Raw genomic sequence first — 25,329 nt, 5'->3', positions numbered from 1 at the left:
TGATAAGAAATCTGAACTCCAATTTTTAATGGGAGTTCAGATTTCTTATTAAGACAGAACCTTGCACTATTAAGACAGAATTTTTTACAAATGAAAATATTGGAGGAGGCACTTTTGGTTTACTTTGTACAATTTACTTTGTAAATTGTACAAAGCAAACATTTTTTTTACAGTTTTTACAAATAGGTTATTTTTATATAAAAATACCAATAAAAATGTAAAAACAAAAACATCAAAGACTATGTCCTCCTGCAAAGCATGGATGTAAACAGGATTTCTTATACACTATATTGGGTTAAACTTGCTCCTATTTATTTCTTCAGGCAGCTAGTTTCGGTGGCTGTTGCTCTTTAGCATCCAGCTATAGTCAGCCACATCATATAGACATTCCAGTCCCCTGGCAGTTTCTCTGCACTTCTTTTATATCTTGATGGAATCTTTTCCCCTTGCTTTTCATTGAAACCTAAATTTTCAGAAAAACAGTTGAGATGAGAATGCAAGAAGTTAGCATTAGCATTAGCATTAGTAGAGGCATATGATGCAAGAAAGCAAGCTTATTCAGCATCAGCCAAAAAAAAAAAAAAAAAAAACCTCTCCCATTTCACCCCTCCGTTCGTTCGAAATACCTGTCCAGTTGAGCTTTAAATTTGTTTAGGCTATCAACTTCAACAAGAAGTGATGGAAGTCGGTTCCACCAACCAACCACCCGCTGGCCAAAGGCAAATTTCCGCACATCTATCCGACATCCGTCCTTCCTCAATTTGAATTTATGCCCTCTGAGGTGATTATTCTGAGAAAGATGAAGAATCCCATTGGCATTGAGCATGCTCAAACCATTCAAAGCCTTATACACCTCTATCAGATCACCTCGCCGGTGCCTAGTCTCCAGACTCTGTAATTTGCAAAACTTAAGCCTTTCTTCGTAAGAGCAACCCTTTGTTCCATTTACTAATCTTGTTGCCCTTCTCTGTACCCGTTCCAGCAGCTCTACATCCTTCTTGAAATGAGGCCTCCAGACCTGTATACAGTACTCAAGATGTGGCCTAACCATTGCCTTATACAAGGGAATGATCACCTCCTTATCCCTGCTAGAAAAATTCCTGTATATCATTGACAAGACACCATGAGCTACTCTTGCAGCTCGTCTGCACTGCTCAGAGAACTTCATATCTGCCTGCACAATTACCCCCAGGTCCTTTTCATTCTCCACCACTGTCAGTGTAGTACCGCAGAGTTGATACATTGCTCTGGGGTTACTGTTACCCATATGTAGTACTTTACATTTGTCAATGTTAAACTTCATTTGCCACCTCTCAGCCCATCTGTTCAACCTTTCCAGATCCTGTTGCAGCAGCATAGCGTCAGTAGTGTCCTTAACGACCCTGCCAACCTTTGTATCATCTGCAAACTTAGACATTAAACTTGATATCCCATCATCAATATCATTCATAAACACCGAAAACAACAATGGACCCAACACTGAACCTTGAGGAACTCCACTAATAACAGTAGTCCACGTTAAGCAGTGTCCATTGATTACCACTCTCTGTCTTCTGCCACTCAACCATCCCCTTATCCATAGCAGCAATTTGCCTCCAATGCCACACTGCTCCAATTTGTGCAGCAGTCTTCCATGTGCAACAGTATCAAAAGCCTTTCTAAGATCCAAATATATAATATCAAAGTTATTCCCTGCATCCAGTTCTTTTGTGACTACATCATAGTATCCAATCAAATTGGTCAGGCAAGACCTGCCCTTAACAAAACCGTGCTGCGTCTGAGCTATAACTGAATTCTTGTCTAGATGATCCTGCAGTGCTTCTTTAACCAGTGCCTCCATTAATTTACCTGGAACAGAAGTTAAACTAACAGGTCTATAATTACTTGTGTCAGCCTTTGATCCTCCTTTGTGAATTGGGGTTACATTTGCACATCTCCAGTCTATGGGTACCTCCCCTGAGTCCAAAGAAGCTCTCATAATTATGGCTAGGGGTTTGCATACTTCCTTTGCTGCCTCCTTTAATATAACTGGATAGATCCCATCCACCCCAGGTGCCTTTTTTATGTTTATCCTCAACAATCTCTCCTCCACTTTCCTCTCAGTTATTACAAAATCATCCAGCTCACTGGCAATCTTTACTTTACCTACATCATTCTCCTTCCTGAATAACTCCTCATGCGTGAATGTAGATGCAAAATACTCGTTTAGATTGTTAGCCACCTGAGCAGGATCCTCAACTGTTGAACCATCAATATCCAGTGGACCAATCTGATTCATCCCTTTCCTTCTCGAGTTCAAGTATGTAAAGAACTCCTTTCTGTTTTTCTTTGCATCCTTTGCCAAGGATTTTTCGTAGTTTGCCTTTGCCTGCCTAATCTCCTTTGTGACTTGGTTACAGACCAACTTATATCTATCATAGGCTTCCATGTCACCCATTAATTTGTATGTATCCCATGCATTTTTCTTCTCTGCCACATGTCTCATTAGTCCATCTGACAACCATTTAGGCCTAAACCTTGAACAATATTTCTTAGTTGGTATGTAAAGCCTGGTAGCCACCAAGATTAGTTCCTTGAATGCTTCCCATTTTGAGTTTGCTGTTGGTAACATCATCAGTTGGTCCCACTGTATAGAATTTAAATACTGTCTCAGACCATCATAGTCGCCTTTACGAAAACAAAAACCCTTCCCTTTACCTCTGATGGTAGTTACCTCCTTGAGTAAATCCCACTTCAACACACTGTGATCACTGCCACCTATTGGTTCATTTATCTGCAGGTTCTTAATGCATGAAGAATCACTACTGATAATCAGATCAAGAGTATTGCTCCCTCTTGTTGCCTCACGAACATGCTGATGTAGAAAACAATCATCCAATAAATCCACAAAAGCCTTGCTAGTGTGCAAGTGACCAACCCACAAATTCCAGTCAATATCTGGGAAATTAAAATCCCCCATTATAAGACTCTCTGATTTACTGGCCCACTCTATTTCCCTGTACAATATATTATTATACTCATCAGAGTCATTAGGCCTATAGCACACTCCTACTCTCAATTTTGATTTCCCTATGCTTATGTCACACCAAACTGACTCGACACTGCCCTGTCCATCGATGTCAACTGGCTTCACTTCCTTTGACTTTATGTGTTTCTTAATTAATAGCATAACCCCTCCTCCCCTCCTGTCCTGTCTATCCTTTCTATATACATTGTATTCTCCAAATTCCAGTTCCGCATTACTTATATCTGTGTGACACCACGTCTCTGATATCCCAACAATATCTGCCTTTGATGTTTTGAGCAATACCTCAAATTCATCAAATTTATTTACCAAACTCCTAGCATTGGTGTACACGCAGGTATACATGCACCTGTTTCTATTCTTAGCTACCCTAACACAACCCATGTGTTTACTTGTAACGCAATGACTACCAGCAGTCTCTGAAATATCCTGCATCTTGTTTTTCAGACTTCTGCTCATTTGAATAGAAGCAGTGCAAGAATCACTTCCACCTCTGCCAGTGGCTACTGTTAATCTATTAGTCCTTGTATCCCCCCCCAACTAGCAGTTTTCCGACCCACCTAACACTGCCTCGACAGCATCAGCAAAAATTCTTGCACCCTTTCTATTTAAGTGTATCCCATCCCTGTAGAAGCAATCTCTCCTGTTAACAAGTACAGTCCAGGCTGAAAAAAATTCTACCCCTTGAGCCTTGCACAATCCCTCCAGGGCCGAATTGATCGACAAGGCTCTCATCATATACTCCCTCCTATCGTGTCTGGGCAGAATTGCAGACACTTTCAAGTTCAACCCTAATTCACGGCTTTTTTTCAACAGTGACCTGTACTTGCTAAGTAATTCCGCCGGTCTCCTACTCTTAATATCATTAGTGCCAACGTGTACAACTATATCACCTTTTGTGCCCTTAAAAGATGATATCCGCTCTACAACGTCATCAACCTTTGCCCCTGGCAGACATACCCTGGTCCTATTCCACCTATCCTTTTTACAAAGCATGTTCCCCGTTTCCCTGACAATAGAGTCACCAACAACTACTAGTTCCTGTGGGACCAGCTCATTCTGCCTAGGGGGCTGCCCCTGTGTTGCCTGATGACCAAGTGCAAGCTCTGGCGTTGATGTGGGCAGCTGAGAGCTTGATGGGCCCCTCAATTTATTTCCTTCGAGGGCATCCACCCTGTCCTTCAAGGTCTCATAAAGGCCCATAACAACGCTGAGTTGTCGCCTGATTTCCTTGCACTCCTTACATCGTGCACACACAAAGACATCCCCCTTGGCAGTATCATGTCCCGTACCCGACTGCTCCGCAAACATCAAGCAAACAGTGCATTTTAATAGACTGTGATTCAGAGGGCAACTGCCCCCCTCAGTTCTCCCCTGAACCACAGCACTCCCATTAGCTTGAGCCTTTTGCTTTGCTGCTCTGGTCAGAGTCATGATTCCAATTTAATTCAATAAAATTTAAAACAAAAATTAAATCCTTAAGTTATATCCCAAAACAGTTATGTTATATATATATATATATATATATAAGTGTACCTTAACACTCATATTGCAAACTACTTTTCAGAATCTCTGCAGCATGTCACTCACAATCATCTTATAATCTGGATGTTTCCTGTTTCCCAAAAATTGCATACTACATTTTAAGTCCACACATCTCTTTCAGTTTGGTTCATAGATTCTTCAAATGAGAGTCTAGCAGCAACTTTCACATTTCAGGTCCAAGAAAAATTCCTACTCTTATTTTTCCATATGTGAATGATGAGAATTTAGTGCAAACATACTTAAAACAATTTTCTTCTTTATTCAGGGCTTGGATGAATTGTTCCATTAAACCTCTAGCTTTATATGCAGAGGAGGTAACAGTACTTTGTTTCAATGTATTAGTGGCTCGTCTTTGAACCTAGTATCAGAGATTGTCTTGGTGGCCATAAGCTCGATTATTCCACTCTCATAGAAAGCAAGGCATTTATTTTTGTGTAACCATGTTGTTCAAGTAGCAGTCCAATAACCCTGAAATCCCCACACACTAGCCAAACATGATCCTTATACTGAATTGTTTTCCAAAAGAAGTTTAACATTTTTGTAGTTTTCTTTTAAGTGTGCTGAATGGACTATAGGAATGGATGCATACTTGTTTCCATTATGAAGGAGAACTGTGATGTTTTACTTTAATGAGTCAATATATAGTCTCCACTCTGTTGGTTGGTAGAAAATTCCAAAAAAGTTCATAACTGTAAGAATGCTGTTGCAATATATCATTGAGCCATCTTCAGAAAAATGGGGAACCAATTCCTTTCACAATGTCTATACCACTAAAAGACTGTTTTTGAGTCCAGCTGACCAGTTATATTTCAGTTTTGTATTATCCTATTTCATGCTACAGCCTGCTACATTTATGGAACAAAAAGTAGCAGTCATAATATGATAATACATTTCCACAACTGAAAGTTCTCCCAAATATAAGGCATATAAAATTTTCATCAATTATCTTATATCCTGCCTCTGTTTTGTCAAAACATGATTGCCACAAACATAACAAAATATATTTGGATTGTTCACACAACCACAAGTTGTTATTGTCAAAGACAGAATGTGAAAATCACGTTATAAGCAGATACTAGTTAGAACAACTGTACTAGAAAACAATCGAATTTGGAAGAATCACTCCAAAGCTTTATACAGCTACTTGACTTGCAGGTCTCAACATGTCTAAACAAGTCTGGCACATATTTCTGTCAGTACAAAGGAAGTAGTATGCATATTGTGTATACATGGAATGTGCATCTAAGAAAACACTCTCTGCCCCGCAAGAAAAAATAAATTTTTGAAGTTTATTTCACACCACGAAATCTTGATATCCAGAGTTCCTTTTTTTTTTTTTTTTTTTTTTATGTGAACCCCAAACACGAGAGGTATTAGGACCTATAGTACTTAGTACCGTGCTTGGGTTTGAGGTTAAGAAGACGAAAGAAGATATTTGTTGACATTGGACTTGAACTTCTGTAGATTGTAATTTTCAGGAAATACGTATGAAGGAAGGTTGTTCCAGAAAATGGCAGTTGAATGAATAAATGAGGAAGATGAAAAGTTGGTTCTGTGGGTTTGAAGTTGGACAGTAAATGGATGTTGGCTGGTGGCGGCACGTGTTCGGACTGTTTTGAAAGAGAGAGCAGGAATTATAGAAGCCAATTCAGAAGAACAGTGCCCATGGAAGTATCTGTAAAAGAGGCATGCAGCAGAAACAGTGCGTCTATGAGAAAGCGAGTGGAGAGACTCTGTTAGAGATGAATCATTAATTAACCTAACTGCCCTCTTCTGAATGGAATCAAGAAGCCGGAGAGAGGTTTTGGGGGCACCACCCCAGATATGGGAACAATATTCCATGGCAGGGCGAATTTGCGATTTATACAGAGTGAGCAGCTGTTTGGAAGAAAAGTAACGCCGAGAGCGAAAGAGAAAACCAAGTTTTTTAGATGCAGAGGAAGCAATATTTGTAATGTGCTTGTGCCAAGGTCCTACTACCATTTACTAACCATGTCGTCTTCTTTGCTGACACTGCCTATGCTGTATGGGATCAATTTTGGGTTTCCCACTGGGATCTCAAATTTTTATCATTATTTTTATTTTTTCATTTCATTTTACTCTTTTTTTTTTTTTTTTTTATTACCACTTTTGAGATAGAATTGCTAGTACTATTAGGGTGGGACCCAGGTAGAATGGGATTTGCAGGCACCATCTCTTGATGCTGCAAGGCTGGCACCACAGGGCTTCACTACTATCTACAGGTACAAGATTCAGTCAACTAAGGACAAGTCTGGCACATATTTCTGTTCCAGACTTGTCCTTAGTGGACTGAATGGGATCCGCAAAAAGGGCCATGCTACCCTCGCCTCAAATCGACTGACTAAACAGCGTTGTGAAAAGGCCTTTAAAAATTCCTCCCATCATCGACTGGACCTGCACTCAGGTCTTTCCACCCAGTGTGAGGTGGACAGCGATCCTACCATCTGTGCTACCCTAAGGCATGAACACAATATATGCGCATATACAGGGTGATTCAGGAGGAATGGTAAATATTCTGGGAGGTTCTAGTATCGATTATTCCAAGTTAAAAGGTTCATATAAACATGTGTCCGATTCTTAATGGATACGGAGACAGCTGTTTGAAACTGGCGTGCACAAAGCCATTATGGGAGGTATTAAGGAATGATAAATGACATTATTTGTATTTATTGATGTTCTTCTGAGGTCATCTTGGCATTCCTTTATGAGGGTAGCAGTATCCAAAATGCGAGCAAGCAATTCGTCTCTTGTATTCACCTTTTCTTTGTAAACTGCACTTTATCATTCATCCCCACAAACAAATATTTAACGGAGTGAGCTCTGGGGACCTTGGTGGCCAATGAATGGGACCAATGCGGCTGATCTATCGTTCAGGGAAAGTTCGATTTAGGTACTGTATCACCAGACAGGTATAATGAATAGCTATGACATGCTTCCTCACAGGTGCTGGGAAGCAGTCTACTAGGTAGCAATACAGCCAGAAATAACTAAACAATACAAGCATACAGACTATACAAATACAGTACTGTAGTCATTTCTGTCGATTTTACACAGTTGTGTACCATCAGAGCACATGACAATGGAGTGGAACTAATATTCAAGAGCCGCCATAAATAAGGCACAACACTTGTCCACCCATTATATGAACCCATAAGTGCACTGAAGTTAGAAAGCTCTAGCCAAGATTTTTCTTACACAGGTTCAACCTCTTCTTTCCCATGCTAAATCATCACCTGGAACTAACACCAATTAGTTTCACAGAAGGTTGTATATCTCTTTATTTTAATACCACACAAAAGAAAGAGTTCATTGAATAAGTTTAATAAAATTCAAAATGATTATATTAATTGTATTGGTCACTAGAGTTCATATAAATGGGTGGCAGAAACTCACATAATGTACTTATTTTCACTTATTTTGCATCTAAGTGCATTTTTCATAATATTAAATATGAAGAATGGATGATTTATATTGCATTAATTTGAAAGGCAGCAGAGGTATAACCAAACAGTTAATAGAAAATAAATGACAAGAAACAAGATGCAAGGATTATACTGCATGTAAATGCACACTGTCTTTATATCCTAAACTCTTATATATATAATATTTTAAAATATTATATAATAAATTAACAACATAATACTTTTGAAGAACAAAGATTTGACAATTTAACTTGTTTTAACTATTTTGATATTTTCACACTTGGCACTTTCCAGGAGTCCTGGCAAGTGAAAGGTGTGATCCCAAATTAAATCCACCACTGACATTAATATTAATATGTGGAAAATTACATATCCTATTATTTTTACAAGTGGTTGGTTCTATGGGGATTTTGTTGTATATCAACTAATTTGGTAATAGTAAGTCAGTTCAGTAATAGTAAGTCAGTTCCTTTGATAACCAAGAAACCTCAGTATAGGAAGAGCTTTGTGGTCAGCATTCAAATCTTCACAAAGCAAAGAAAATGCTGAATTTAATGCAATGATTTTCACATAATTCACTACCTTGTCACTGGGCAGATTTTAGAAGATAGAGTGGCCCGTCCAGTTTCCGATTCCAATGCATGAGAAGTGAACCATGCGCAGACACCATAGTTCATGACACAGACCTGCTGAGATGTATGTGGTGCATATAGATTGTCGGTCATCCTGCAACCACCACAGCTGATGAAGGTGGCTGCTGCTGCTGAAAGCTCCTGTGTTAGTGGTTCTAGTGATTTTAAACAACTTTTATTGCTTTTAATTTTATATATTTTATTCTTGTTATACATTTATTTTATTTTGTTTTAATATTTTAATATACAGTTATACGAACAGCACGCACGTATTTTATTTTATTTTACATTATCATAATAAAGGCGTTTTATAGATTTGAGTCAGTGTTATTTAGTAGCATTACAGATGGATTGGGTGATAATTTGATCTTCTGTAGAATTTGAAGTTTGATATCCTCAGATAATTCATCAATTTGGCAAATCCCTGTAGAATCAGACAGGTAAATATTCTGTAATTTTTTTCTCAATTTCCTTTCCAAGTAAAATTTTGGTAGCAGTCAGAATGCAAAGCTTTATGAGAGTTTCTCCAATGACCAGGGGTTTCTTTTGCTTTGCGATTAAAAAAAGTATTTTATACTAAGCTTTCACAGCCTTCATGGATTCCTAAAAGTATGTTCCAGTACAGTCCAATCTTATATGCTGCAGGGAATGTTGCTTGGCAGAAAAAATTCGATTTTTTTTAACTAGATCTGGGTGGTTTGGTTCAAATGTCATTCCAATCGGGAATGTCACACGGCATCAATGCTCACCATTTTAAGGCATACAACACACTGAGGAATTTGCAGCCCATATTTTGCAATATACATAAAACAATACTTGATATAAAACTCGTCAAATTTTAATTTTTTTTTTTTTTGTTGCTATCAGAACACAATTCCAGCAATCGGTATTATCGCAAATGCAATAAGATCAAGTTTCCTACCCATTTATAATTGATTGCACTAACAGAAAAGCCCAATAAACTGGAAAGTGCAAATTGTTTTTAATGTTTTACAGTCATGACCTCCAGAAATGTGCTTTAGAAAAATATCGCAAAGGCATTCAAAACTGATTCTTATAACGATGAAAGTGTAGTGCATTCTCCGGCTGGACCATGTAGCCCTTCCTCTCAGCCAATAGCAATTTTTGTAAATGTGTTGGCCGTGTGTTTTGTTTTTGCACCCTTTAGTTAAAAGAGATTTTTATGTTATGCTTATTTGACATAAATTTATATTAAACTAATATAATTTCCATTATAAAAATTACCTTTTAGAGAGATAATTAGCTTAGTTATATAGCGAAAATTTCAACTTCCGAGATCTTGGAACGAATTACCAAAAAAAAAAAAAAAAACTGTTATTGGGTTCACATTACGATATTTTCACAATACCTCCATTTATTCCTATGGGATGAAAAATACATTTCTGTATTTTTTTTTTTTTTTTCAGTTTGCAACAGCCAGCAAAAACTTACATAAAGTTGAATTTATGTAAGTTGAGTATTATACAAGTAGGGGAGTGCCTGTATAAGAATGCAACTATTGTAACTAGTATTCTCGGATGTCGTACTTCATACTGTTTGTGCTAGTAGCACATTTATGGAGTAATGAGAAGCAATGTGCAGTGCACTACTGTGTCACAGATGATGCTGTCAAAACTGTAATTATTTTCATAATAAGATCTTAGGTATATACTGTATTTCTGTGACTTTCTGATTAAAAAAAAATTTTAAAAATTACAAATAGGTATTTCTTTATGGTACTGAAAATACCTTTTCAAACTACAAATGCCACTCTTGAGAACCTCATAGGCCACCCCCAGTGGGATGCACCTCTCTGGTTGAGAATCATTGCTCTAAGGCTTGGTACTAAAGAGTTGTTAACATGACTGTGAAAGGCATTGCAATTGTTTGCGACTAAGAGGTTTGCTCTACTGGGCATTACCTGAGCAGGTAGGGCAGTTGCTACTGATACTGGCTGGTAAACTGCCAGTTGATCTGTTGATTGTTAAAGATGGATTGATAAATTATGCTAAGCGTGATACATCCTTTGAATTAATGGGTCTTAGATTAAGCCTGTCTGGAGACAGTAGCCTATATTAAACAGGTTAAGAAGTTTTTGAATGATGAACTACTTCTTACATGACAATATCACTGGAATAGTTCTGCCGAAGAAATAATTATGCCTTCCTTCCTCTTATTGACATAGTCAATTTTAAGATTAAGCCCCAGTTTGATCTTTATAGTTTCTTTCTCCAAATTGGGTATGATCTCAAGTTTAAATTGCATTAATTAGGACTTGTTGGAGATAGACTAGACTGTCATTTTGGTGAAGAAAACCCTCCCTCCCTCCAAATCATGCTGAAAAACTGGTATTGTGTTATCCCAAGGATAATATGGATATTTTGTTCACTATTAAATATAATTTTAATCCTTTTAACAAATTTATTAATAATGTAGTTATTAGATGAACTCACACAAGATAGGTGCACCCATCCAGGACCATGCAATGATATCTAGGGGCCCAGGTGCATGGCTATTTTTGGGAGCTCCCTTTCTTTTGTTACAGCTGTATTATAACCATTTTAAAAACATTTTGTGGTCCCCTTCAGTGTTGGAGTCCAGATGCATCACATTCAGTACACCCCCATTTGCATGACCCTGCCCACCTACAAGTGGTTGAGATAGGAACTTTATGCAGTGGGCTTGAGTTCCTTTCCTCTGCTTAAAGGCTAAGTAGTACTGAGTTATTATTACTAACCTGCATTGAGGTGAAAAGCATATTTGCCATGTTTGTTTGAAATTATTTTATTGAAAATGGCAGATACAATTTTATTCAATTATTGTTTCTGGGCCATTGAAATGAATAAGATTTACCAGAAATATTACAGCTGAGTTAATTTTTTTTCTCTTATTTATAAGCCTGATTTGGGTTTTACTGGTGCATCAGTAATTGAGGCTATAAGTTGCCAAAACCAGGTTATAAAAAACACAAAAAAAAAAAAAAAGAGATATATATGAAAAAGGTTTCAGTGACCTATAAAGACAAGTCACTATATCAAAATGTGTTTATGGTAAATATAAAGATAAAAATATATGAAAGGTATATCTTAGAATCTTAAATTCTAAACAGGTTTACAAATATTGATAACTAAAAACAGCAGACATATAGTTGTCAGATAAAATTTGACTGGGTGTATAAAGCTCAGTAAGATGGCTACAAGCAGTAAAATGTAAAAGAAATTCATGTCTATAACATGGACACCCAGGTAGACAAGCAGTTCAAAAGGTGTCACAATTTTCAAACATGGAGGGGGGGGATTCATCAGGCCTCGGCAGAAATGAATGGGTAAGATCACTGTTTGCTATGCATAGGCAAGAAAGAACAACTTCCTACAGTTCCTGCACAGACCAGACTGCCAGAGTTCGATTACAGGTTTCACTTGATATAGCTTTTTTGTGACCTGTCCATACAATGAATGTTTCCATTAGAATAACTAGCTACATATTATCTGCCTGTGGGTCAGGACTGCATGAGAATTATATCTCATTTCTGATAAAACCTATAATGCACTTAAAGAATCTATATATATCATGCACCTTTGGCAATTGTAGGTTATAATGTAGTGCAAGGCTAGCTTTATAACATGCAACTGTGTTATGGATGTGTTGTATCCATCAAGAATCTCAGATAAGGTATCATCTGGAAAGATGGCAACAGATCATACAAATGATAATGACTTACTGCCATTCGTGGAGTGGGGGGAGAGAGAGATGGAGTCCAAGTGTTTGGTTAGTTGGGCAGCATAGAGTTGCAGGTAGCAGAGAATGGAGTGACAACTTTTCCCCAGTTTTTAATGGATAAGTTGCATGACAGTAGTTGATTAAGCTAGGGTGAAAGCCTACCATAATGTTAATATCTGTGAGTAGTTCTCGGACACAAATACCAGAGTCAGTTGGCAGACTTGATGATTTTAATACAGATTTTTCCATCATGAATTTTAATTTAAAGGTATATTGTAAAAGCAAGTGCTTACACCAAAGCAACAAAGGTGGTTCGACTGCTTCAACATACAGATTCTGAACAGATATTCCAAATGCTCCAGTAGCAATATTGATGACCTGGTGGTGAATTGAGTATAGACTTGCAATACACTGTTTCCTTATTTATAAGAATATGCATTAATTTACATTTAGGGCAAGTACTAACCTGAATAGGCACCCTATACAAGATTCTTCATTGACTGACACCACTGCTCCTAGGTATTCTAAAGTCTAGCACCCTGCCAACTGGCACCTAGGGTGACTGCACAGCTTGGCAGTCCTATCCTAAGCATCATCCCTGTTTATACACATTACTATTCCAAGTAATGTTCAGCAGCAGCCTTAAGCACAGGTTGCCACTTGAGGCCTATCACAGTAACAGCTGTACACATAATACACATGGAGGGGGCTCATCAGCCCTCAGCAGAAATGAATGGGTAAGATTACTGTTTGCTATGCATAGGTGAGAAAGAAAAGCATAGGTGAGAAAAATCATTCTGCTATAATGCTCCAAAACCCAGAGGACTCATCCAGGCTAAAGCAGCTGTACCCTAACTTCCCTACAATTCACCATGTATCAAACTTTACTATTTAACACTACGGAATTTTCACTGAAAATAAATAACTAGGATGGGGAGACAAGGTAACATAAACGTTTACTTACGCTTCTTCGAAAAAAGTTTAATCGAGGCATGTTCAACAACACTCAAACCATCTTTTCTGTGGCAGTGTCCGTTCTTGGAGAGCTCACCTTTAGGCTGTGTTATTATTGATGTTTACTGTTCTGCATTTCCCCCCCTCTATTAACTAAATTGTGGAAAGGCCACACTTCGAACGGTTAAATGTGGTTTCTTTACCTTACACCAAAATTTGTCAACTTTTTTTTTTCTTTCTTTCTTGGCGTGTATAATTAATTACCATTTACTAGATTTAAATGAAGGGAATATAGCATGCTTATTTTCAAAATTAAAGCGTTGCTCAGTTTTTGAACTAAGAGTAACAAATCAAACATACTTTTATTACCGGTAACAATGAAAGCTAATCGCGCACACGCTTATAATACTATCCATTTTTTTTTTTAAAGCAACATATTAATCTGCTTTATATGAAAAGAATAAGATATTGTTTCCTTGCCCATTCTTCAAAAATAACCTTGATACGGAAAAATGCATAGAAACAAATGACTAGTTAAATGAGTCATTCCCACCACCAAGCAAAACAAACCAACCACCACCAGATTACGTAAACCTACATTACAAGTTAAAACTACCTGTAAACACAGGACCAATTGTGGATGTCAAAAGCACCACCTATTATCAGAGGATGGAATTATTTCAGAGTATATCTGTGGAATCCTGAAAGCAAATTACAGTATAGAGTTCAAATCAAAAACTTGATTACTAGCTCTTGCTTAAAAATATGTTTAAAAATCAAAGATCAAGCAAATATTTTTCAATATAAGACTAAATGAAAAACAAAATCAAGGTCATAATAATTAAAAGAAGAAGAGTTAAGAGAAGGATATGCATTTTTAAACATTAAAGACAAGATAATACAAAAAACAAAACAAAAAAAAAACAAAACATGAATAGCATATTTTACATTACAAGATGTTGACACTATTAAGGAGGACGAAATAAAGGACAGACCATCCATTTCTCACCAAAAGGCTTAATCAGTGACTTATGGCATTTTGTTCATGCAGTCATGAACGAAATGAAAAGCATCTACATTCACACATGGCAGCGATCACAAAGTATTAATCTGGAATTTAATTAAAGGCATAATTTAATTAATTTCATTTATTAATTAAATGCAGTCATTCATGAACCGAATGACTGCATTTTATTGCAGTCATTCGGAAATCAATAGCAGATCCAGCAAGAGCGATCGTCCTCCCAGAATCTGAGTTACTTGGAAAAAATACTGTGTTCTGTGATATTAAGTTGCTTTGTGTTAAGTAAATAAATTTTCTGCTTAGACTCTGGGACGACCACACGATCAGAGTTCACAAGAGATCAAGAGAATACAAAACCCAGCACGGTATTTAGCAGTTACGGGCTTGAAAGTAAAATATATGATATAAAAGCTGCTTAAAAATTCATGATAAATTCAAGCTAAGTTCTAGCTTAATTATCAACTCCGGGGGCTCACATCTGGTGAGTATGGGCTTGGCACACCCAGGGTCCTAGGCTGGATATCATCATTCTTCTCTTTCTTGGTGATTCCCTTCTACTTTTCTCTCTCTCTCTCTCTCTCTCTCTCTCTCAGGGTTACTCGGGAACATTTTTTTTTTTTTTTTCCTGGTGCAGCATAAGCCTCAGGCTTCCTTGCATCATATGGATATTAATAATAATAATAATAATAATAACTCTCAATCACATATACCAGCCTTGATTCTTCGAGTTTTAAGAAATTGCAAAAAAAAGCCCGTTGGGTGGCAGCGATCACAAAGTATTAATCTGGAATTTAATTAAAGGCATAATTTAATTAATTTACTTAAAGATATAGTTACAATCAGGGGTAAAGGAAAGGAAAGGGTTTTTGCTTCCGTAAAGGTGAGTACAGTGGTCTCAGACAGTTTTTAAATTCTGTACAGTGGGATCAACTGATCATGTTACAAACAGCAAATTCTAAGTGGGAAGCATTCAAGGAATTAATCTTGGAAGCTACTAAAAGTTTCATACCTATTAGGATATATTGTTCAAGGCCTAAATGGTTATCAAATGAACTAATGAGACTAGTGACAGAGAAGAAAAATGCATGGGATGCATATAAATTATCTGGCGACACAGAAGCCTATGGCAGATATACGCTAGTCTGTAATCAAGTCACAAAGGAGGTTAGGCAGGCGAAGGCAGATTAAGAGAAATCTTTGGCAAAGGACGCTAAGAAAAACAGGAAGAATTTCTTTACTTATATAAACTGTAAAAGGAAGGGGATGATTCTGATTGGTCCACATGGTATCGATGATTCGACTGTTGATGATCCTGCTCAGATAGCAAACAAATTGAATGAGTATTTTGCATCTACATTCACACATGAGGAGTTATTAAGGATGAAAAATGCCAGACGTTTATCAAATTGTAACAGGGTGCTTAATGATTTTGTTATAACTGAGAGCAAAGTGGAGGAGAAATTGTTGAAGTTCAACATAAGGAGGGCACATAGGGTGGAAGGGTTCTATCCAGTTATATTAAGGAGGCGGCAAAGGAACTAATCAAACCCTTAGCCATAATTATGAGAGCATCCTTGGACTCAGAGGAAGTCCCCACGGACTGGAGATGTGCAAATGTATCCCCAATTCACAAAGGGGGGTCGAAGGGTGACACGAGTAATTACAGACCAGTTAGTTCAACTTCTGTTCTGGGTAAAATTATGGAGTCACTAGTTAAAGATGCATTGCAGGGTCATCTAGACAAGACTGCAGCAATAATTCAGACACAGCATGAGTTTGTTAAGGGAAAGTCTTGTCTGACAAATTTGATTGGTTATTATGATGTGGTTACAAAGGAACTGGATGCAAAAAATAATTTTGATATCATATACTTTGATTTCAGAAAAGCTTTTCACACTGTTGCACATGAAAGACTACTGTACAAACTGGAGCAGAATGGTATTAAGGGTAAATTGCAACAATGGATAAAAGGATAGTTGAGCGGGAGAACACAGAGGGTGTTAATCAATGGGTGCTGCTCTTCGTGGACTAATGTTTTTAATTGAGTCCCACAGGGTTTGGTGTTGGGTCCACTGTTGTTTTCTATATTTATCAATGATATTGATGAAGGTACAGGGTGTCCCAAAAAGTTGTATCCAATTTTAAATGTTTGTAACAAATGTAATTTTAATGATAGAAACACAAAACCTGCGCTAAATGTGAGAAAAACAGTTGAAGTTTTTACTGACATTCAATATGTGCATCAATTGTCACATGAACAATATCTAATCGGTAATAAAGTTCATCCCATGTTTTTTCAAGGATGTCACGCTAAATCATGGTAATTGCATTTATAATCCTGTGCTTTAAGTCTGCGATGTAGGAAACAGGGGTCTTGTAGACTGTGTCTTTGATGAATCCCCATAAGAGAAATCACAAAGGGATAAATCTGGTGAACGTGGTGGCCACGCAATGGGACCATCACGCCCAATCCAACGACCAGGAAACTTTTCATCAATAGACCTCCTCACACTCAAAGCCTAATGGGGCGGTGCTCTATGCACTGAAGTCTTGGGGATGGCCAGTTGCTGTGCTGCTGTTCTAACGGATTTTCGAGGACTACGAACGAATGCGTCACTCACAACTTCCACTCTTTCCTGCATCAATGCGGGTCGACCAGGGCTTTTCTTAGGATGGACGCTACCAGTTTCCTTGAATAGCTAATACCACTTTCTGATGCTGTTACCGCTTGGTGGCTTTATCCCGTATTTACTCCTGAAATTACGCTGAACCTGCGTTTTAGGCCGGGTTTCAATAAACCACTCCACTACATATGCTTTGGACAAGGGATCCATTTGTTACCTCTGTACTTAAACTTCAGGACAACCGTCACAATCTGCAAAAGAAGAGAACGGATTATTGGATTAAAAACTTCAACTGCTTTTCTCACTTTTAGCGCAGGTATTGTGTTTCTATCGTTAAAATTACATTTGTTATAAACATTTAAAATTGGTTACACCTTTTTGCGACACCCTGTATATAATTCCTAATGTCGAAGTTTACACGTGATACAAAGGTTGGCAGGGTTGTTAATGACAGTAATGGCAGTGTGGTACTGCAAAAGGGTCTAGATAATTTGGGCAGATGGGCTAAGAAGTGGCAACTGAAGTTTAAACTTCACAAATGCGAAGTATTGCATATGGGTAGAAGTAACCCCAGAGAAACGTACCAACTGTGTGGTACTACACTTAAGGTGGTATAAAATGAAAAGACCTGGGAGTAATTGTGCAGTCAGATATAAAGTTTTCTGAGCAATGCAGACAGGCTGCCAGGGCAGGTCATGGGGTTTTGTCAATGATATATAGGAATTTTGCTAGCAGGGAGAAGGAGGTGATTGTTCCTCTGTATAAGGCAATGATCAGGCCACGTCTTGAGTACTGCGTACAGGTCTGGAGGCCTCATGTTAGGAAGGATGTAGATTTACTTGAGCGTGTACAGAGAAGGGCAACAAGATTGGTGAGGGGAATGAAGGGATCCTCTTACCAAGAGAGGCTTAAGTTCTGCAAATTGCAGTGGCTGGAGACTAGCCACCTGCGCGGTGATCTGACCGAGGTGTATAAGGCCTTGAATGGGTTGAGCACGCTGAATTCTGATGGGATTCTTCCACTTGTTCAGATTACGAACCTAAGGGGGCATAAAATCAAATTAAGGAAAGTCAGATGTAGAATGGATATGCGGAAATTTGCCTTTACGGAGGAACTGGACAAACATTTGGAGGAAATGGTTGTGTAAATTTTTGTTTTGTTTTTTGGCTGATGCTGCATAACATGTCACTACTACTACTGTAAAAGTGACAGTAGTTATGCCTTTAAAGGTTTTAGTTTCATAAAGGTGACTACAGTAGTCTCAGCCAGTTGCTCAATTCTAAGCAGTGGAACAAATTGATGATGAACATTTAGAACTTACCAACAGCAAGTTCTAAATGAGAATATTTCAGAGAAGAAATCATAGAGTCTACAAAGCTTTTCATACCAACGAAGAAATGCCGTTCAAAACTAAGACCAAAATGGATGTCAGATGAACTATTGAGACACATGGCACAGAAAAAAAGAACATGACAATTTATCAAGTGACATAGAAGGTTATGGTATGTGTAAATCAGTCTATAATCAAGTCACAAAGGAGGTTAGGCAATCTAAGGCAGATTATTAGTAATCTATATTAACAGCAGAAGGAAGAGGCTGAATCATATTGGGCAACTTGACGTCAATGGGTTAACCGTTGATGACCCTGCTCGGGTTGCTGAAAAATTGAATAGGTTGTTGTTGTTGTTATAGGGTTTTAGGAGCATCAGCAACTAACCATATTGACTCTTGTATACCGACTTTAAATTCGTGTGTTCTGAGGTCGATTTTCTATTTTTCTGAACGAAAAACCCGAGTTTCCGGTACTGTGTTACCCACGAAGGCACATTGAATAGGAATTTTGCATCTACATTCACAGCAAGAATTCTTCTGGGGAGAAGGATGCCAAGTTTATCAGAAAATTGTTTAGGTCCCTGTTAGAGTTTGATAAACTCTAACAGGACCTAAACAATTTTCTGATAACTAAGAGGAAAGTGGAAGAGAAATTGTTGAAGCTGAGCATAAAAATGGAAAATGGGGTGGATGGGATCAATCCAATCATGTTAAGAGAGGCAGTAAAGGAGGTAAGCAAATCCTTAGCCATAATTATGAGAGTATCATTGGATTCAAAGAAGTTCCTATGGACTGGAGATGTGCGATGATATCCTCAATTCATAAAGGGGGATCTAAAGGTGATACGAGTAATTACAGATCTGTAGGCTTAACATCTGTTCCAGAGAAAATAATGGAGTCACTGATTAAAAAAAATTGTGTTGTACCGAGTACGCAAAGCGGAAGTTATGTGAAACTTCTTTACAATCTTTACAATCTTTTGAAACGATTATTATTTCAATGTTACAGTGGTTTAAAATTTTACAATTGTTTTACCAGTTTATCAAAAATGTTTAGACAGATTTTCCTTTGTACTCAATGGAAGTGGTTTCGCTGGTCGAATTGTACCTAAACGTGCTCTATATTATTATTACTGTTATTATTATTCCTGATCTTATATTATTTTTCCCTGAATGGGGGTTCCACATTTTGACGGGTATTGCTACCAAGTACAAAGGGTGATTTTTGTTATGTCTGATGTTACTGTTGGTCGAGGAACTCTGATAAGCCTACAGGTGTTCAGGATTGCGACTTTCTGGAGTTCCTTGTAGGTATTCGCTGGGAGACCTATTGCTGCTAGGCTGTTATGCAGGGTCTTTGGCACCATACCTGTGGTTGACACGGTGATCGGGATGGTCGTTACTTGTTGCATATGCCACATCTCTTTGATCTCCTGTCTTAGGTTCATGTACTTCCAGATTTTTCCTCATGGGCATGGGTTTTCTGTAGGTTGCTAGTGTTGGCTACCGCTATGTCAATCAGATATGTAGCCTTTTCCTTCTTGTCCACAAGGGTTATGTCCGGTCTGTTGTGGATAACAGATTATCCTATCTGTTATTATGGCTCGGTCCCAGTACAGCTTGTGCGTTCGGGTCTCTAGTACTGCCCGTGGTTCGTACTTGTAGTACGGTACACTTTCTTTGGTCAACTGGTATTTCCTTGCTAGGTTCTGATGTATTAACCTGGCTACCTGGTCGTGTCTATGAGTATACTCAGTCTGGGTGATCACCTTGCATCCCGCGGTGATGCGTTGGATCGTTTCTGAGGCCAGGTGGCATCCTCGAAATGTGTCATCTATCACTCCGGGCTCCTATGGCGATGTATTTTCTATGGTTCCTGGTGTTGATTACCTGATCTTGGATGGCGAGCATGAATCCTTCAGTCTCGGGGAAGAGTGTTCCGCTCATGAGCCATGCATTGGAAGCAGTTTTATCTCTATGATCTTGATCGAGGTCATTGCAGTGTCTACAATTAGTGTCTTCTTTGCCTATCTTTCTAGCTTCGTTTCTTGCGCCGTCTGGGCGGGAAGGGGCTCCTCGCTTAGGTTGAGTGAATAAATAATAAAAAAATTTTCTGTTTATACTCCGGGACGACTAAACGGTCAGAGGAGTTCACAAGATATACAGAATACAAGAAACAGCACCGTATTCAGCAGTCACGGGTTTGAACCCCGGTCACTCAAGGCACGTGCACTTATGCACCCGCGCGCCTGACCACTAGGCTACGGCGGCCTTCCGCTTGTCTATCTCCCTTATGGCCTGGTGGAGTGCTGCTGTGTGTTTCTGGAAGTAATCCTTCAAGTTACCAATCACTGTCTTCTGTTGCTCAATGACGTCTATCAGCCCCCTTCCTTCTTCTTTCCGGGCAATTGTCAGTCTCTCCACGGCAGATTTCTGGTGGTGTTGGCAGCCCTTGGTCATCATTGTCCTTGTCTTTCTCATGAAAACCTCCATCTCGGTGTTAGTCCAATCTAAGACCATGAAGGAATATGTTAGCACTGGGACTGCGTAGGTATTTATGGCTATTACTGTGTTCCCTCCATTCAGCTTTGCTTTCAGCAGGCTTCTGGGTCTCTGATGGTATTTTTCGGTCAGGCAGTCCTTAATTTCCTTGTGCTATGACTGCTGAGCCTTCTTTATCCCCAAGTATTTGTAGGCCTCTCCCTCTGCCATGGCTTGGATCTCTTTACCGGTCTGCAGCTGGTAGTTTCGGTTCACTAATTTTCCTTTGTGCAATCCGTGGATCTTGCATTTGGCTAGACCAAATTCCATCCTAGTATCATTGCTGAATTCTTCGGTGATCTGGAGTAGTTGCTCGAGTTGCTTCTCGGTTCCCGCGTAGTGCTGGATGTCATCCACGTACATCAGGTGGGTGAGTGTGTACAGGTTCTTCCTTCCTTCTTTGAGGTTATATACGTACTTCCTACTGTTGAGCATGATGGTGAATAGCTGGTTAAATGCTAGACAGAACCACAATGGGTTCAGGGCATCACTTTTAAAAGATTCCTCTCCTGATGGGGATTGGCCTGGTTGTGATGTTTTCGACCTTAATGGTGGTACTCCATTTCGCCATCGTTTCTCCTAGGAAGTTTGTCACTATCGGATTGACTTTGTAGATGTCCAGCGCCTCTATTAGACAGCTATGAGGCACGGTGTCGAAGGCTTTGCGGTAATCGATGTAGGCTGTGTACATGTTCCGGCACTTCTAGTAGGCTTGCTCCATAACCGCGGCATCTATGGTTAATTGCTCCTTGCATCCTTTCTGCTGTTTGGGAATTATTATGGCTCTACAAGTGGTCTGATATATCTTCCTGGTAATGCAGCTGGTCAGGATCTTGTACATTGTTGGGAGGCAGCTGATTGGCTTATATTTCGCTGGGTTTCTTGTATCTTCGAGTTTAGGCTTCAGATATGTGATTCCTTGAATGAGGAACTTCGGGATTGTCTCTGGGTGCGTTATCATTCGGGTGAACTGCTCTGCCAGTTGCTTGTGTAAGCAAGTGAGCTTCTTGTACCAGTAGTTGTGGACATTATCTATTCCTGGAGTTCGCCAGTTGTGAGCGTTCTTGATCGCCTGATTTACTTCTTGTTCCCGAATCTCCCACCCTGTCATTTCTTGTACGTCCTTGGTTTTCTTGGGTTCTAGTTCTAACCAGGTGGCTTGGCTGTTATGTCTTACTTCCCTGCTCCATATGTTTCCCCAGAACCCCTCAATCGTCTTCTGCTCGGGTGATCTCTTCCCTTCTTTCCCGTGTTCTCCGAGACTCCTGTAGTAAAAGCCTCCCAGGAATTCCCGACTTACGTATTACTCCACTTTCGGAAATTCGACTTTACGTAAGCTTTTTTGCCGGTGAAAACTTTAAAAAATCGTGGAAATATTTTGCATCCTGCAGGAATAATTAGAGGTATCGTGAAAATATCGTAATTTGAACCCAATAACACATTGTTTTTTTTTTCTTTTTTTTTTGGTAATTCGTTCCAAGCTCTCGGAAGTTGAAATTTTCGCTGTATAACTAAGCTATTTATCTTTAAAAGATCATATTTATAATGGAAATTGCACTTCCCTTTCATCGTTATCATATGTTCCCGTTATAAGAATCAATTTTGAACGCTTTTGTGATATTTTTCTAAAGCAGATTTCTGGAGGTCACTACCATAAAACAATATGCACTTTCTGGTTTATTGGGCTTTTCTGTTAGTTCATCTAAATATGAACGGGTAGTAAATTCGATCTTATTTGATTTGATGAGCTTGAAGTGCTAGTCAAGACATCAAAGGCAGATATTGTTGGGACATCAGAGACGTGGTGTCACACAGATATAAGCAGTGAAGAATTGGAATTTGAGGAGTGCAATGTGTACAGAAAGGATAGGCAGGACAGGAAGGGAGGAGGGGTTATGCTGTTAGTTAAAAAACACATAAAATCTAAGGAACTGCATCCAATTAATATTGGTGAACAATGCAATGTTGAGTCTGTTTGGTGTGACATAAACACTGGGAAAGGAAAAATGAGAGTAGGTGTGTATTATAGGCTTAATGAATCTAATGAGTATAATGAGCACTCGTGCAGAGAAATAGAGTGGACCAGTAAATCAGAATGTCTTATAATGGGGGATTTTAACTTTAGAGATATGGACTGGAACTTGTGGGTTGGTTACTTGCACACTAGCAAGAATTTTTTGGATTTATTGGCTGATGCTATATAAGCTTGCTTGCTTTTTAGGTGTAAGGTGTATTTAGTGTCAGACGGCACCAGGGGTTTCCCCCATCTCCGCGTAGTTTTCATTGTGGGTGTACCAGTTCACTGGAAATGCCAGAGATTTAAAAGTGTATGGATATTGTATATGTGTAGTGCCGTGTACCGTTGTTCATCTGGTCGTTTAGCCGCTGGACCCCTGCAAGAAATGATGCAAGAAAGCAAGCTTGCTTGCTTTGTTGCATAATTTGCTTCTACTACTATATCACCATCATCGTTATATCGCCCCACTCCAAAAAAAAAAAAAAAAAAATGAGTGGATTGACCAACGCCACCAATTAAGTGTGGAAATATGTGTGTTGTAGTATGATTGATCATGAGCGACTAAGGCCAAATGGCTTAAGAATGGCTTTGAACGGGTAAAAATGACCACTGCGTACCCTCACGAGCGCTTTTCTTGCCCGAAAATAACTCCCGAATGTTATTATCTTAATATCGTCTTAAAACTGCAGCTATTATCAACCCACTGGAGGATGGATGCCTCCTCAACAATTCATGTTGACCGAATTGGACCATAATCTGCCACTCTCGTCCAGTGAGGATTGCCAGATCGACCGTATTTATTATTATTATTATTATTATTATTATTATTATTATCAGTTTATTCAACAAACACCCCTGTACAGAAATTATCTAGGAGGGTGGCTCATACATACATCCAACTAAACTTATTAGAATGTAACATAGGATAAAATATCATCAAATACATAAGATAAATAAATATAGAGGAAAAATTACATACATACAGAAATCATACATTCATAGAAAAATTACAAAACATTATACATACATAGAAAAATGACATCGCCATTTACACTATCAATTGATCCCGATTGTCATTCTCTGAACAAAAAAGAATACCCTTAGTCCAATAAGAGTCTTTTGGAAAAACTGAATCGTTAATTTAAGATTTTTATGAGTTTGAGGGCACTTGAAGTCTTTCATGAATTACGTTCTTCATCATGTTTGTAGTTTCGTATACAGATCCACTGCAATGAGCTTCCTGTAAGTTTTCTCATGGCAGTACTTGTCCGGGTCTATTTTGAGGTCTCTAAACAGTTCCAGAGTATTGGCAGGAAGCATCCGCCTTAATCGGTCTGTGTTATTGAGAGCGCTTCGGAGACTATGAGGGTTGTGGAAGCGGGCTCCAGGGCGGGGCCTTACTACAAGATTTTCAATTTGAGAGGGATCTAAACTCCCAGTCAGAAGTTGTGCTAGAGTGCAGATGTTACGTATTGTGGTCATCTGAATCCACGGAGCTGTGTTCAAGTTTGCATAAAGTATGGATTTCGAAATTGTGAAGGGCTTCCCGGAAATTCTATTTAACTACCGGAGCAACCAGTATTCCAGGCTGAGAAATTTCCTGATATAAGTATTTGGAGCAGAGGACCAAATTGTCGAAGCATATAAGGATACAGGAACATACATCTTTGGATATATTGGGTCACTAGCTGCTGGTTTCGAATCCCAGTTATTTCTTGTCTTACAGCCCATATGGCGGCAAGAGTTTTTGTTCTCGTGTTATGAAAGTGCCTTTGGAAGGTAAAGCCCTCGTCCCACGTCACTCCTAGGTCGGTGTATGAGTTGACTTTCTTAATCTGTGCTCCATTAAGAGATAATTTGATTTGATTTTTAATCTTCTTATTAGTTATTGTCAGTTGTGCTGACTTTTTTGAGTTTAGCCATAAACCGATTTTGCGTAAGTATGTCTCCAGTTCATACAGCTTAGCGTTGGCATGAAAATTGACGTCGGACATCAGAGATCCTTCGTCAGAGACAACAAAATATTTTATATCATCGGCGTAGGAAATAAAATTTTGATTCCGCTCCAGAAAAGGCTCCAGGGCGGCACCGAACAGCAAAGCTGATAAAATACCTCCTTGAGGGATGCCACAAGTGAGGGTGTATTCTGCACGGAATTGTTGGTGTTGTACAATGAGGTGCCTTGGCTTCAAAATGGTCTTGATGATCTGCAATAGTTTGCCCTCAATGCGGAAATAAACTTTCAATATATTTTCAAGTGCAAGTAACGACACATTATGGAAAGCTGCATTTATGTCAAGGAATATGATGTCAATTTGGGCTTTTTCATTTAATGCGTGCTGCATTCTGAAGAGAGTCTCCAACAGATTAGTAGTAGTGGATCGTCTCGGTACTACAGTATGTAGGTGGGGTGGCCTGTGCGCAAAACACTGTTGGGTTAAAACAGAAAGGATGACTTTTTCAAAAAGTTTTA

The 25,329-nt window shown here is 38.8% G+C and overlaps 1 protein-coding gene across 1 annotated transcript in view; it reads right to left on the bottom strand.

Moving 5' to 3' along the window:
* LOC150079261 (uncharacterized) overlaps positions 1-13,579 on the bottom strand; it is a 123,726-nt gene extending 110,147 nt beyond the window's left edge. Inside the window, exon 1 of the mRNA XM_090383360.1 lies at positions 13,330-13,579. Coding sequence (XP_090239486.1) covers positions 13,330-13,359 — 30 coding nt within the window. The 5' untranslated portion in view covers positions 13,360-13,579. The remainder of the gene's footprint in view (positions 1-13,329) is intronic.
* Positions 13,580-25,329: the final 11,750 nt, after the last annotated feature.

The sequence above is a fragment of the Mastigoproctus giganteus genome, chromosome 10 (assembly GCF_048544385.1).
Source record: "Mastigoproctus giganteus isolate SK-2022 chromosome 10, ASM4854438v1, whole genome shotgun sequence".
In the NCBI taxonomy this organism is placed as follows: Eukaryota; Metazoa; Arthropoda; class Arachnida; order Uropygi; family Thelyphonidae; genus Mastigoproctus; species Mastigoproctus giganteus.
This window is presented reverse-complemented; position numbering and strand designations above follow the sequence as displayed.